This window comes from Cimex lectularius, unplaced genomic scaffold (genome assembly GCF_000648675.2).
Source record: "Cimex lectularius strain Harlan isolate CLEC.00 unplaced genomic scaffold, Clec_2.1 scaffold44, whole genome shotgun sequence".
Lineage (NCBI taxonomy): Eukaryota > Metazoa > Arthropoda > Insecta > Hemiptera > Cimicidae > Cimex > Cimex lectularius.
In genome coordinates this window covers 188,631-203,732 of record NW_019392639.1, presented here as the reverse complement: position 1 = coordinate 203,732, position 15,102 = coordinate 188,631, and the positions used below count along the sequence as shown (strand labels likewise).

At 36.2% G+C, this 15,102-nt stretch overlaps 1 protein-coding gene across 1 annotated transcript in view; it reads left to right on the top strand.

The window, feature by feature from the left end:
• Positions 1–15,102, top strand: part of LOC106665412 — an 85,953-nt gene that overhangs the window by 57,413 nt on the left and 13,438 nt on the right. The window contains exon 3 of the mRNA XM_014391829.2: positions 9,772–9,827. Coding sequence (XP_014247315.1) covers positions 9,772–9,827 — 56 coding nt within the window. The remainder of the gene's footprint in view (positions 1–9,771; positions 9,828–15,102) is intronic.

The window sequence follows — 15,102 nt, the reverse complement described above, 5'->3', positions numbered from 1 at the left end:
AGTTTTCATCTTGTGGTCTGCGGGGTGATAAATCGATTGTCTGATAGTTATCTATCATCTTGGTCTGCTTGTCCTCGCTGATTTTTGTTGGTTTAGAGGCGTTTCGGAATTTCACCATCTTCGGTGTTTGGACGATGTCTATAAAGTGAAGTTTTAAGTGTTTGATGGTATAGTCGAAGTTTTTTGATTGTTCTAGGTAGTCTTTCTGACCTTCGGTCCTTTGACTTTTCATTTAGTGTAATGTTTTAAATGTGTAACTCATTTTTGTGAATTATTGTTAATTTGATATTTAAGAGTTTTTTTTAACGTTTTGTTTCTAGATTTCTAATTTTTCCGGCATTTCATTTTTCGTCCTTTTTATACGCTGTGTAGTAGTTTCGTACTTGTTAGTATTTATTTAGAAATCGTGAGATGCGGTCTGGTGTGATGTAGGTTTCAGAAAAACATTTTCTTTATCGTGCCAACGTTTCGATCTTTATTGAGGTCATCTTCAGGGCTCAAAGTATTTGTCTTCTGTGTACTTGTGCCATTCTTGCGTGTCGTGTCGAGAGTGCCATTAGTGTTGTCGATGGTTCGTGGTTGTTTCCTGTTAGGTGTGTGGAGTAATTAAATTTTCCGTCGTTGTACATAAACGATTTGATTTATTCATCTGTTTACTTTTTGTCTTCCTGTTAGATGTATTTCACTCCACATTTGCATGTTAGTGTGTATATTTCGTTTTATTGTACTTGCTCCATCTTGTTTATGTTTTGTCTTAGCAATTTGCCTAATATGTTTGTGGTTTTGAGTGATGTTTTTATGCCTAATTTCTTGAATAAATAAGCCCTTTTGTACGTTTCGTTCCCAGTAAAGTTGAAAATGGTTTATTTTTTATTTATTTTTTAACGGGGTTTCTAAATATCAACACTCGGAGTGCCGGTCTTTCAGAAAAACAATCACCTCACAGAGATGAGCGGCTAAACCGTTGCGGCCATCGACGCCGTCCCCCTTTTGTCGTAGTGGTCTGAACTTTCAATTTACTTTCAATTAATTAATCTTTATTTAAGGTATTGGTGGAGATAAAAAAAGTCAGTGTCACAAGCGGGATTCAAAAGGTGGGGTTGAGATGGGAAGTAAGTGTCCGAGCGGATCGAAGCTCAAGTGGTAGAGCAGGGGCGTATTTAGCCGAAGGTCGTGGGTTCGAATCCCCACGACGCTGATTTTTTTATCTCAACCAATACCTTTCATAAATATTAATTAATTGAAATATGTTAATTGGAACTGTAATGGATTTAATAATTCCTTACTTCACTCTGGGCATTTCTAGAATTTTAACTGTTGGTAATAATTAATATTTTCAACACAAACAAACTTTCAATAAAGAAATATTTTTTCCCTCTGTACAAATATTAATATTTTTTATCTCTCTTCTTATAAAGATATATGCTATGATATATGTTTATGATGTATATGTTAAAAGTATATACTTGTGTTTTTTCTTTATTTTATATGAACTGTATTTGTCTTGGTATTTTTATAATTTGAGATTTGTTATTGTTGCCGTATCTCTTTAAATGGGATGCTTACATTAATAAATTATTTTATAATCACTCATTTAATTGTACACAATTTTTTTGAAGTGAAAAATTTGTGTCACTCTCTCTCTCTCTCTCTCTCTCTCTCTCTCTCTCTCGCCCCTTCTCTTTCTCTCTTGCTCTCTCTCTCCTTCTCTTTCTCTCTTGCTCTCTCTCTCTCTCCCCTTCTCTTTCTCTCTTGCTCTCTCTCTCACTCTCTCTCCTTCTCTCTCTCTCTCTCTCTCTCTCTCTCTCTCTCTCTATCTTGCTTTCTCTCTCTCTCTTTCTCTCTGTCCTTGCTTTTTTTCACTCTCTCACCCAATTTCTTCGTTTTTTGCAAAAATTTTATCTCACCCCATTATCTCCAATTTTTTACCTATTTGTACTTTTATAGATTTTACCAAATAACTGTCAGTGAAAATGAAAAGTGACTTCACCAGTGAAATATGTTGGTCTTGAATAATGGCAAAATTGTAATAACAAACCCTTTTCTATTTTTAATACATGTTTGAAAATTAGATTCTTAAAGTAAAAAATGATACCAAGATGAAATTAGATTTATTGCTTATTATATTTCTATTTAAATATGACAGGCTATTTACTAATTTTAATCTACTGTAAATATTTTGTAACTTTTTATCTCATCTTATCAAATAATTATCATAGAATTAGTATAATGTTTTATACATCACATTTTTTTGTCCAAGTTCTTATTTGCTTACATTAGGAAGCACATATTCATTTCGAGAAAATTGCGGCTATTTTGATGATTATTTTTAACTTCAGACTCAAATTCAAATTCAATTCTTGTTTGTTTTGCCGGTTCCATTTCACTCGTAATTCTATTGCGTTGTAAGGTGTAAACCGGTTTTCCTCTCTGAGATATATATATCCAATTGTTTTTGTTTTCTTTGAATTGGGTAAAACTCGATGTCGGTTACGTAAGAAGCCTTGGGACTCTTGCTGATCTCTGTAAGACATTTTTTCAAAATTATTTATCAAATAAATGGGGAGTCTAAATGAGAACTTTGTAGCATGAGCAATTGAAGTCACGGTAGCTCAAGTGGTAGAGCAGCGGCGTATTTAGCCGAAGGTCGTGGGTTCGAATCCCGTTCGTGACACTGACTTTTTTATCTCAACTAAAACCCTTAATTAATTGAAAGATATTAGAGATAAATTAAACATAGATACAATCTCCTACTTGTGTGTATAGTTGGATTTCGTAAATAAATCTTTTAATAGTCGATCTCTTCTTTGCTGGTTTTTATGAAAAGCTTCTTTCTAACGTTTCTGTGGTTTAATTCTTTTAAGTTTTAAAAATTTCAAGCTTCAAATTTGTTTGAGTGATCGTTTTAAGTGGTACAGATTCGGCTGAAATCATTGCATTGTTGGAAGATGGAGGAAGCCAAGTGTATGTGGCCAGGGTGCTTAACATTCCCGGAACAACTGACCGAATGGACTTCCATCGCTACCAAGATACTGGAGGTTATTCAAGATGGCATGGATCAGGTCGCCACACGTCAGGGGGATGATCGTTTTATTGTTTCGAATATATTCCGTTATCGACATTCTACCGCTATTTAGATCAAGCAACGGCTTCAACAAGTTAGAAACATATCGGTTTACGCAAAGTATAGCGAAGACTTTCAGAAGCTTGATTAAGTGCGACAAGAAATCACATCAATTAGTCTGAGCAAAATTGAACTAAAATTTTGTTTTCGAATGAGTCAAGGCTGTGTTTGAGGTTTTTTGCCAGCCCAGGGTGAGATAGTGTGAAGAAAAACAGGACCTCTGACATATACCACCAACATTTTCACTCCGGCGAAGCTATGTAGGTAGTTGGGTTATAATTTAAAAATAATTAATTTTTATGAAAGGTATTGGTTGAGATTAAAAAGTCAGTGTCACGAGCGAGATACGAACCCACGACCTTCGGCTAAATACGCCGCTACTCTACCACTTGAGAAATCGTGACTTCGATCCACTCGGACACTAACTTCCCATCTCAACCCCACCTTTCGAACTTTCCCTTCTTTTTGCCATTTTTCAAATGTAGTCTAATCTATTTGATTCTCGGCGCCAAATGAAATGACCACGGATAGCTTTCGTGAAGATATATTTCAGTTTAAATATTATATCTATTGCAGCTCGTGGTCCGATTGACCAATTAACTTGTTTAAAATTAAATAATGTATATCTCAGCCAACACCTTCCATAAAATTAATTAATTGAAAGAAAAAATTATTGGTCAATCGGACCACGAACTGCAATGGATTTGAAAATTAGGAAGTTGAAATTTTTATCAATAAAAAATTAAAACAAGTTGTTAGTTTCTAAGTTTTTAATGTTTTCTAAGTTATCTAACAACGTTTACGTGTTAGTTTCTAAACAACTTAATAATTTCCCGTTTTTCTTTCGGTGTTAAATAAATTAGACTGATTGTTTTTATTAAAGTTCTGAAAAGACAAATAAGTTAATAAACATCAACATGATAATTAATTGAAAGAAGTAACTTGGTCATTGACCACTAAAACATAAATGGATTAATAATTAAAATAAACTATGTGTAGTAAGTATTTTATATATATATATATACACACACGCAGAGGAAACGAACATGGCTAAGCAGGGAAAAATTGCCAGAAACGACAAACTTGATTGATAAATAATAATAATAATATTATTACTGTCGTCAAAATTTATTCATTTTATAAAACGATATTTTTTCTATACTTTATTAGTTAGGCTGATTTACTTGTAAGAAACGTATGTTGGCAATAATTTATGACGTTTAGCTACTGCTGTAAAACCACACTTTCGGTCAGACGGAAATATAAAGTATCATGAAAATGTCATATATATATTTCCCATTAAAAAAAATATTTATATTCAGTAAGCGGGTTTATGCTTTTCAAGTCTATTTAATATTTTACCCTGAACCTCTCATAAAACCGGACCGGTTTATCCTAATCGGATGAAATATAAGGAGAGATCATATCGTCGTGATCCACTTGTGATGATTCCGTTTTCCGTCGAGTGCGACTCTTCAGTGAATCCTTTCTTTTTACCTTTCTGTCATTCATTTTGAAGGCTTTTACATCGAAAACGGACAATTGATTAACTGACTTCGGTGTCGAATCCTCCTTTGGTGACGAGCGAGGCCCCCGACCACTTTCCTTCCACAACTGCTGAATAATGCAGAGTCGAGGTTTGCTACGGAACGTGCAAAACGAGACTGAAAATAAATTATTCATCGATTAAAATACAGACAGTTGATTTCACACCTTACAAATCTTGCCCTTTAAACCACCGCGCTGGTATTTGTTTTTGTGCAAGTATGAACATCCGCGGTATCGTTCTGTTCACAGTTTCCTTCTTTTCTTAAGGTTTTAACAGTGTTTTTGTGGAAAAATGACATGAAACGCTTCATTACGACCTTGTGTAAAGCGATCAATATTCATCTATTGTACATACGCCACTATTATCTAGAACTCTCTGCTGAGCTTGAAGCTTTTTACCAGATCCCAAAGTTCTGCTAACGTCTCCTATGTGTATCCTTCAAATAGTGGCTTTTCCTCTCCCATGACCAACTTGCATAGGCCTTCACACAATAGAGGACATGTTCAGCTGATTCTTGTTCCTTCAATGTCTGAACATGCTTGTATATGCTGCTTCGAGTCCTACACGTTTGCCGGCTGGGTATGCAGAACCAAGTTAGCAGTTCGACTATCGTTCTAATAATAATAAAGAGGGAAGTTTATAGGCCGACAAACAGCTGAGGTCATCGCCGGCCCTCTGCATGTTTTCTTTCTTTTTCTCTTCTTTTGCGCATATGCTGTTTTAAACTGCAGCCATTTGAGCGTCTCGATCTGGCATTGACTCCCTGATTTCAAATATAAACTACTTTGATATCCTAGAATGCTAGTCTCTCGTTTGTTCCTCAGGTTGTCAAATACAGAATAGAAACAAAATATGCAATACATATACATACATCACGACAAACATAGATTTCTGGTCACATTCACTCCTCCAGAGTACTCGATATTCCTCGGGGCGGTGTTATAAGCAACCCCTTCCTTTCACGCTAATAAATTACTTTTACTTTCCAGACGTCATCCACTCACCCCAGAGTACTCGATATTCCTCGAGGCGGAGTTATAAGCAACCTCTTCCTTTCACGCTAATAAATTACATTCATTACAATAAATGAACACAAACAACATTCGATAGAAACCCTATAGTTCTTATTTAGTGTTTTAACCTGTTCTAGGTTTAGGAGTTTTATTGTTATTTTCTGCTGTGTTCTTTTTTTCAATTGGAATACATTCCCATATGTCCTAAAATCGTCCAGGGCTGCTAGGCTTCTTCATCAAATTTTCCTTAGCTGTTTTATCCGCATCCACGTTGCTCTTCTGCCCAATATGCTCTGGTACCCAAACGATGGTAATTTTGTAGTTTTCTCCAATATTTGACGGGGTTGATGTAATTCCAAAAAGCTCTGGACGTTACTATTGATGAGGAGTTGGTTTTAATACAGTCTAGCTCTGTGGGTAGATGGCTATTGGTTTGTTTGGAAGAACCAGACTGGATTTTCCTAACGGTGTTTAATAGCCGCAGTCAGAAAAACAGTAGCATATTTTCTGGACTGTGTGAATTATATTGCTTGATAACTTCATAGATCTTGCTTCTGACCCGAACTCGATCTAGCCATCTTTATAACTGACACAGTTGGCTTAATTAGGATCCTTTTCTCCTAGTCTAATCCGAAAAAAACCCCCAGAATTTTGGGATCATAGCGTAAACAGACTTCCCCAGAACGTTATCTGCCTGAAGTGCCAACCGAAGCGTTAATTGTATTTTTTTATGCGAGTAGGCTACTGGAGTTTTTAGCAGTAATTTCTCCTGGATGAAAATATACAGTGGTTGATAGCTTTAGGTGTGTTTTGAAGTGTCCTGAGTGATACTGAAAAACACTAATTTCCCTTGGCTCTAGGGAAGCAGTAGTGGTCGTCATTTTCTTAGCAGTTCGGAGGATCCTGCCAGCCCTCCACTGTAACATCTTCCACTACTAAACCACAAATTCGTCGATTATCATGTTCGTTGTTCAATGCTTAACAATCTTTATTTAATTTGAAACGAGATTATTTTACAATATACTTGTTTATCATTCTAACCTTTCACTTTTGTAATACATTCTTTTCAATTTAATTATGGTTTTGGTTGAGATAAAAACGTCAGTGTCTAAAGCAGGATTCGAACCCACGACCTTTGGCTAAATACGCCTCTGCTCTACCACTTGAGAGGAAGGAAAAAAGGAAGGAAAATTAAAAAAAGGTGGGGTTGAGATGGGAAGTTAGTGTCCAAGTGGATCGAAATCACGATAGCTCAAGTGGTAGAGCAGTGGTAATTATCCGAAGGTCGTCCCGCTTGTGACGCTGACCTTTATATCTCAACCAAAACTTTAATTAAATTGAAAATAATTTATTTGGCCAGGCGGACCACGAAACCTAATAAATATTTGTAATAAATGTTTGTAAGTGGAATGTTTATAAGTTCAAACAGGTTTTCTTCGTCTAATTTTCAATATAGAATTTCCTAGAATAATGTATTAAAATGTTTCCGAACAGATAAAATTGATGATATATAAAAATATACTTATTTTTTATATACCGTAAATCAATCCATGTACATACCAGTTTTTAAGATATGGAAATATTTATACAAAAGAAATTTAAACTTCGGAAAGATTTAAAAGTATATTAAACGTTTACGGCCATATAATGCCGTTTATAGCGAGATTACAAACGCAGCGTCAATCGTAAAAAACCCTCAAAGCATAAACCGACATAACAGAATTCCTTTCGTTTTAATTGCGAACAGTGTGATATTAACAAAATTGATGTACAGTTAATAATTAGAGTAGAAATAACGTTAATAACGTAGTAAGATTTTAATCTGCCCGGCGAGTTAAAACTTCACTAGCTTCAAGCAGTTTGATAGTTTCATGATTATTATGATGATACTCGGAAGGTTTGATATTCCCCGAGTACCCGGTTTTATGGTTGATTTATCATACTTTTCCTTAGGTTTGAAATCACAATTTCCATTTTTTTATTGAAAATGGTATGTTCGTGTAACTTAACATTTTTTCAGTAATACTTCTGTCTGGTGTGACGTAGGTTTTAGAAAAACATTTTCTTTACCGTGCCGACGTTTCGATCTTTATTGAGATCATCTTCAGGGCCTGGGATTTACAAACATTGTTTAAATTTAACAAAAACATGTAGGATGTGGAAAAAAGTGAATTTATGCAATGCTATGTTTTTGTTAAATTTAAACAATGTTTGTAAATCCCAGGCTCTGAAGATGATCTCAATAAAGATCGGAACGTTGGCACGATAAAGAATGTGTTTTTCTGAAAACTGCATCACACCAGATCGCATCTCACGATTTCTGAATAATCATCGAATAACGGTCAATAATCATCACACATATATAAATAATTATTAATCATTTTCACATAATATAGTACAATCAATAATGTATCGTATATTTATTAAGAATATTTGATAATTTATTCTTTAACATTTGCACAATTATTTCTTCTTCAAGTTATTTTCTGTCAATGGAACAAGCGTGTTGTGCAATTAAGGACAAATGGAAAGATTGAATAATTTAGTAGAAGAATAGCAATTAGTGATACGAATATTCACAAGGCATTCCATTTTTTCCCAACTGGCTTTTCAAAAAATTATGCAATTTACTTCTCTAGGTAAATTTAAGTTTAGATTTCCACATTTAGAATTGATTTTTAAAATTTGATTATGTATTTTACCATGTTATGATAGTTTTTCCACTTCTTTATCCTGTCATGTTGGGCTTTATAGAAATTTGGTCTAGCCCACAATCTTGTCAAAAATTTTAAAAGCTAAAGTTAATTCTTGATTCACTAGTTTTCGTGGTCCGCTTGAACCAATTAAATCTTTCCATTAATTAACGTTTTTAGTTTAGATAAAAAAGTCAGTGTCATGAACGGGATTCGAACCCACGATCTTCTAGATACGCCGCTACTCCACTATACGCCACTAACAAACTTGAAAAATGGCAAAAAGGAGGAAAAATTCAAAAGGTGGGGTTGAGATGGGAAGTTAGTGTCCATAGTTAGTGGTAGTTATGGACACAATGTGGTTGATTTTTTTAAATCTCGTAAACGACGGTAAAGTAACCAAAGGGATATTACAACCGTTCACGATGTGATAAACCTGGTGGTCCAACAACACCGGCGATTTTTCGGACGACACGACTTTTGTCGGTCAGTGTGAGCCCATTGATACAACGATACATATCGTCCGACTATTATCGCACGACAAAAGTCGTCCAGTGTGAAAGGCTTCTGACACCGCTTCGATTAAAAAAATACACCCAACATGCTTACGGTTTTTTCTAGAAAAGGTGCGTCGTTCCGGAACGACGGCCGTAAGGAATTTGATTTTACAGACTCAGGATTAAAATGTATCTTTTGTTTTCGGGAGGTCGTTTGTTATACTTTAGTCAAAGCTATGCATAGAGGAAGGACATTATTTTTTCTAATTAATCATGGTTCCTCAACTCGAAATTTACTCAAACTTTGTAATTGTATAGTTAGTTTAAACCAGGGGTTGACGAACGTTTTTTTTACAAAAAGTTCAAACCATAATCCAAATTATGTTGGTCCAGGTTGAAACTTATCTTAACTGTATATTTTTCAAATAATTACATATATTCATAAAACAAATAATAATTATAGGGGTGATAATTTACATTTAAATAAACATTATTTTTCACACTTATAAAAATTTATGATGCCACAAAATGGAACATTTTTACTAATTTACTATTTTTCGTGGTCCGCTTGACCAATTAATATCAATCAATTAATTAAGGTTTTAAGTTGAGATAAAAAATTCAGTGTCACGAGCGGGATTTGAACCCACGATCTCCGGCTAGATACGCCGCTACTCTATCACTTGAGCTATCGTGACTTGGAAGTTGGTGTCAGAGTGGATCGAAGTCACGATGGCTCAAGTAGTAGAACAGCAGCGTATCTAGCCGAAGATCTTGGGTTCGAATCCCGCTCATGACACTGACTTTTTTATCTAAACTAAAAACCTTAATTCTTTATTTTATTTTCAGTATTTGAGGAATTCAGTCATATTAACCTTTTGTATTATTTTTTCAGTTTCACATTTGCATGAAGGACGGAAGGAATCCCAAGCAGGCCGAACCACCTGTGAGGTGAGTGGTGTAAATAATTTCAATCCTAATCTAATTTTCATCATTTTAGACCAGATTTTGAATTTCTTTAAATATCCGGAATTTTCCCGAACCGCGCTTCAGAGGTAGAAAGCGTATCCTTTTTCGTTCCGAGCGTGTAATGTCCAAACCAAAAGAGAGAGAGAAAGAAAAAAAAAGATAAACGGTGCAAGAACATGTACAGTTATGCTTTTAATAAAGGTTCTTACACTCTACAGTGCCGTCGTTGTTATGACTTTATACTGTGAACCGTATAAATTAGATCCAGAACAGAATGTTCTTAATTACTTTAAAAAATAACATTATACTTTTATGCTGCTATCAGCCATCAAGAACGTTTGAATTAAGGTAGAAACTTTGTCCGAAAATAGAATTATGATAAATTTATTCCATCATGTTTCTTTTACAATTCAAGATTGTTGCTTTTTTTGTAACCGAAAACGATAATTTTTTGATATTTGAGTCTCCTTCTTTTTTATATTTCGAGCATAATAACAAAGTCCTTGGTCGTTTCGATTCGGCTATTCAGCTTGTATGTTAAAAGCGTCAACATGTTTCTTTATGTTGACCGAAAATATTTTTCTGTTTAGCGATCAAACAATTCCAATTTCTGAGAAATCTCTTTACGGGAAGTACAATATTTCCTTAATAATGCCGTAAGTACAACGCGTTGCACGTTAACGGCCAATAAACAGGAACTGAAAGCCGTTTTAGGGACGTGTTGTGTTTATTAAAAAAATAATGGAAACCTTTAATAAAAATTTTAACGTTTTATTGATGTCGTGTGACAAATATCCATTCATCGACGAAAAGTCCTACAGGTGAAATTATTCAATTAAATTCATAATTTTCTATGTGAATCTTGAATAATTATTTTTTCCAAATGCAATTTGTTATAAAACTGATTTCAAAAGGATGAGTGGTGATAAGTGACCGTCCATGATTATTTGGAGATCGTGAGATGCGCTCTGGTGACGTAGATTTTGGAGAAACATTTTCTTTATCGTGCCAACGTTTCGATCTTTATTGAGGTCATCTTCAGTGCCTTGAATTTACAAACATTGGTTAAATTTAACAATTACATGTAGCATTGTATAAATCCTTTTTTTCATATCCTACAAGTAATTGTAAAATGTAAACAATGTTGATAAATCCCAGGCTCTGAAGATGATCTTATTGATCGAAACGTTGGCACGATAAAGAAAATGTTTTTCTAAAACCTACGTCACACCAGACCGCATTTCACGATCTCTATTTCAATAAAAAAATAATTGGCTTTTCGATGATTATCTTTCGACCTGTTATTGTGATTAATAAATCTAATTAATTTATTTTTGAGTTAAGCAAGTTATATAAAACAAGCGCCAAACACTACACCATTTCATTTTCAAGTTGTGCTTAGTAAAAATTTGTTATTTAATGTTAAGTTATTTAAGTAAGTTTTTAATGAGCTGTTCATGCATTATTTATTTCAGAGACGAAAAGTTTTTGTTTTGTTTTGTCTAAGTCTACATACTTTTATGCTTGTCTAACTTGAACGTTTTCATTTGGCGTAACACCAAAATTTTATTAATGGACGACAAATTCTGATTATTTAGTGGGAATAATTAACCCCCACATAAAATCACAGAAGGTTTACTTATTTAAAACTATATTAATTTTAGTTCACCTTACTTTATAGTTCTGCCATTAAAAATTGATGATTTATTTTATGGTATTTTATAAACATCAATTTGGGGGGGCGTCGGTGGCCGCAACGGTTTAGGCGTTGATACGGCGCTCATCACAGTAAGGTAAAGGTCCCGGGTTCGAATCCAACGGTTTTTGACACTTTGACACCGACACCCCGAGGGTTGATATGCTTCTGTTGTTGCGAACATTCGTAAAAAAAAAAAAAAAAAAGTATAGTTATTATTGTAATTAAATATTCTTTGTAAGTAAGGTCTTGGTTGAAATGAAAAACTTAGATCCTTTTTAAAAAGATAGTTCCTACTCATAAAGTTGCCTTGCAACGATCCGGATCCCCTTAGCTCATCCTCAGGTTGACGGACTTCTACAAACTGATGATGAGCTAAAGAGCTCGAAATCCGTATCGTTGCAAGGCAACTTACTGTGACTAGAAACTATCTTTTTAAAAGGGATTGAACACCACACTCACTCCATCATTCATCATTTCTATGAAAAAGTTAGTGTCACGAGCGGGATTCGAACCCACGACCTTCGGCTTCGAATTCCGGTCGTGACACTTTTTCGTTTCAACCAAGACCTTACATAAAAAGAATAATTAATTGAAAGAAGTAATTTTGTCAATCAGACCACTAAATCTAATGGATTTAATTGTAATTAAAATCCATCTTTTCCTACATGCATCCTGCAGTTTCAGAACTACCCCAAGCGCAAATAACACCTCGGATATTTTATGAATACGAAACCCCAACCGGATTCAGGCCGTCACATACGCGTTTGCAATTGCTAAACATCGTACTTTGGAAGGTGAAACGGGATATTAAATCACCGTAATAAGGGCGTGAAGATCTAGATTGTGCTTGAAACGGACAGGGGGAAACTGATTACGATGATTGCTTCCACTGATGTTATTACACAGACGTGTGATTAAAACAATTGGCCCTGTTTGTAAGTTGAATTGCATTTTCTAATTGAATTTGTTACAATTACATACGAGTTTCGCCCGTTTTTCCCGGAGGAGGGTGAGCCCGAATCGATCTACACCGTCTGCTTGTGGTTTCTCAAATATTATCACAGCTGAATGACTAATATAACATGGAAGAGTTTCTTTCAAATAAAAGTAATTTTTTACAAAATTGTTACAAGACTTTTTATTTACACGGCTAATGAAATTTTTTATTTAATTTTTATTGTTTAAAAAACACTAAAGAATATTTCGTGAAAAGATCATTGTCTAACTTGAAAACTAGTTTAATACTTTGAATTGGTTGAATTTTCATTTTTGAATAAATAAAAAAATCTGCCATGCCGTTTACCTCATTTAAAACAAATTCATAACTTATGAACAAACAATTCAATTTTCATGAAACAAAACTCTTTTACTTGAAAATAATATGCTTCTTTAAAAAAGTAGGCTGTTTTAAAAATTAAGTGAAATTTTATTTAGTTTTATTTGAAATCCACAAAAACATGGAAAGGGAGTTGCAATTATATTGTTGTTTTATCAGTTATCTAAATTTATCTAATTTTTTTTAAAATTTCAAATAAATTTTTATCACAATGTCTCGTGTCAGGTTGACACTTGGGACTTGGATGACAGTTGATCTGTGATCCTTGCTGGCGAAATTGTTTATGCCCTTGGTTGGTGGTGGATCCTTAGACCTTGCTGACGAGGTCGTGTATGAGGACTGGGATGATATCACTGAATTTTAGGACCTTTCTGACGAGGTTGTGTATGTGACCTGGAATCGACCATCATCCCTGGTCATTGCTTATGAGATTGTGTTTGTAACCTGAGATGATAGTAGATCTCAAGTCCTTGCTGAAGAGATTGTCATAAATAATTTACACGGGATAATGTTTGATGGCTTTTCTTTGCTAATGAGATGGTCCTGAAATGATGATGGATCTTTGCTGTCGACGTTGTATGAGTGATGATGGTGTATCCTTGGTCCATGCTGACGAGGCTGTCTTCGAGAGCGCTTACGACAAAAAACGATTTTTTTAGCAATATACGATTTGATTGTCTTAGTTTGCATTAGGGAGTGGGATAGGGATAAAAGAGGTGGCCACAAGGCCTTCTGCAGCTCGACCTGAATAGATCTATTGTGTTTCCATGTTATTAATAACTCACAGGCCAGATTCAGGTCAATCAGCCTCCATAGCTTTGCCAGCAGCTCCTTGGTGTAGGATCTTGCTTGTGGTTTCTCTGGTCCTAGTTACAAGAACCTGTACCTACATAGAAATTCACAGAAATATAAAATGTGTTCTGCGGCCCTCCTCCTCTACCTAGCAGTATCTGCCCAATGTTTCTTCTGTCTGTATTCCTATTCGGTGCATATGCTTTCTTAAGTGACAGTGCCCTGTCAGGACGCGATGACCGGTGGTACAATCCGGTTAAGGCTCGGGGCCAGGAAAGGTGTACCTCGTCTCCTCATCCACGTCCCTTTCTCAATCCAGGTTCGTTCATTCTATCCTGTGACCCCCTCCCAACCCTTGTCTACTAGTAGGGTGTCTGGGCGTAAAATAATGGTGTAACCTTGAGGACTTGGCAACCTCTCTTAAGCACAAGCTGTACTCGTGTCGGCCTCGGGTCGGCATGGGGCGACGGGTGTCTTATCATAGGCACACGAGGGTTAGGGCACCAGATTCTGTCGGCATAGACGGGGGAGAGTGCATAACCATCTGTACTACGGGGTAACAGAAATGTTCCACGGTTCAGCCTCTGTTACAATGGGAATGGCCTCGTAGTTGGCCGTGGTGAGACCCCTGGTTAGAGAAGAGGCTGTCTTCTATCTGTGACCTTCACACGAAACATGCTCATGACCATCGTTATACACCCGGCCTCGAATCCAGGAGTAGTGGCGGATGGGAACGGGTAGTGAATCGTAACGTAGGTGTAGGCTGAGCTCGATTGGAGGCTTTTACCGTAGGCGGTCTCCTCTCCTCTAGGGGGTGGTTAGCAATTCCACTTTAAACAAAACCGCGGCCGGATCGGATCCGGTAGTTTCTACGCTAGGGAAGACCCACTACTCTGGGAGGTAGAGTGGCCTTCTCTATCAAGGGAGTGCGCGAGAGACCAGGCTGATGTATTTAGGCTCAGGTAACCCTTTGAGCACGACATACGGTTCGATGCTTAATGAGGACCGACCACTCGGAATGGGCAAGCGGACAACCAGGTTGTCTTGGCCTCTCGGGGCTGAGCTGCCTCTACACCAACGCTGCTGCAACACACTTATATGTCGTATGCGGAGGTGCGTTAGCTCTTATCTTCAGAATCAAAACGTCCGATAAGGACGAATAGGCTAGGTGCGGACGTTAAAGATTCTCATTGTCCTTTTAAGGACGACCGAGTATTTTGGAACCAAATGCCCTGTCAGGAGTCCTACGAGAGTCCTTCTATGAATCTCTTCGCGTGCCTCATATCTGCGGTATTGTCCCACCAGGTTTTGCATTAATTAAGGATTCATTTTAAGATGTATCCTCTTTGTGGCAGGATACTACACCACAGTAGGGTTCAGGACCAGTGGGTAGGGTGGCCCACACTTTGGCCAGTTCAACTGTTCGTTGC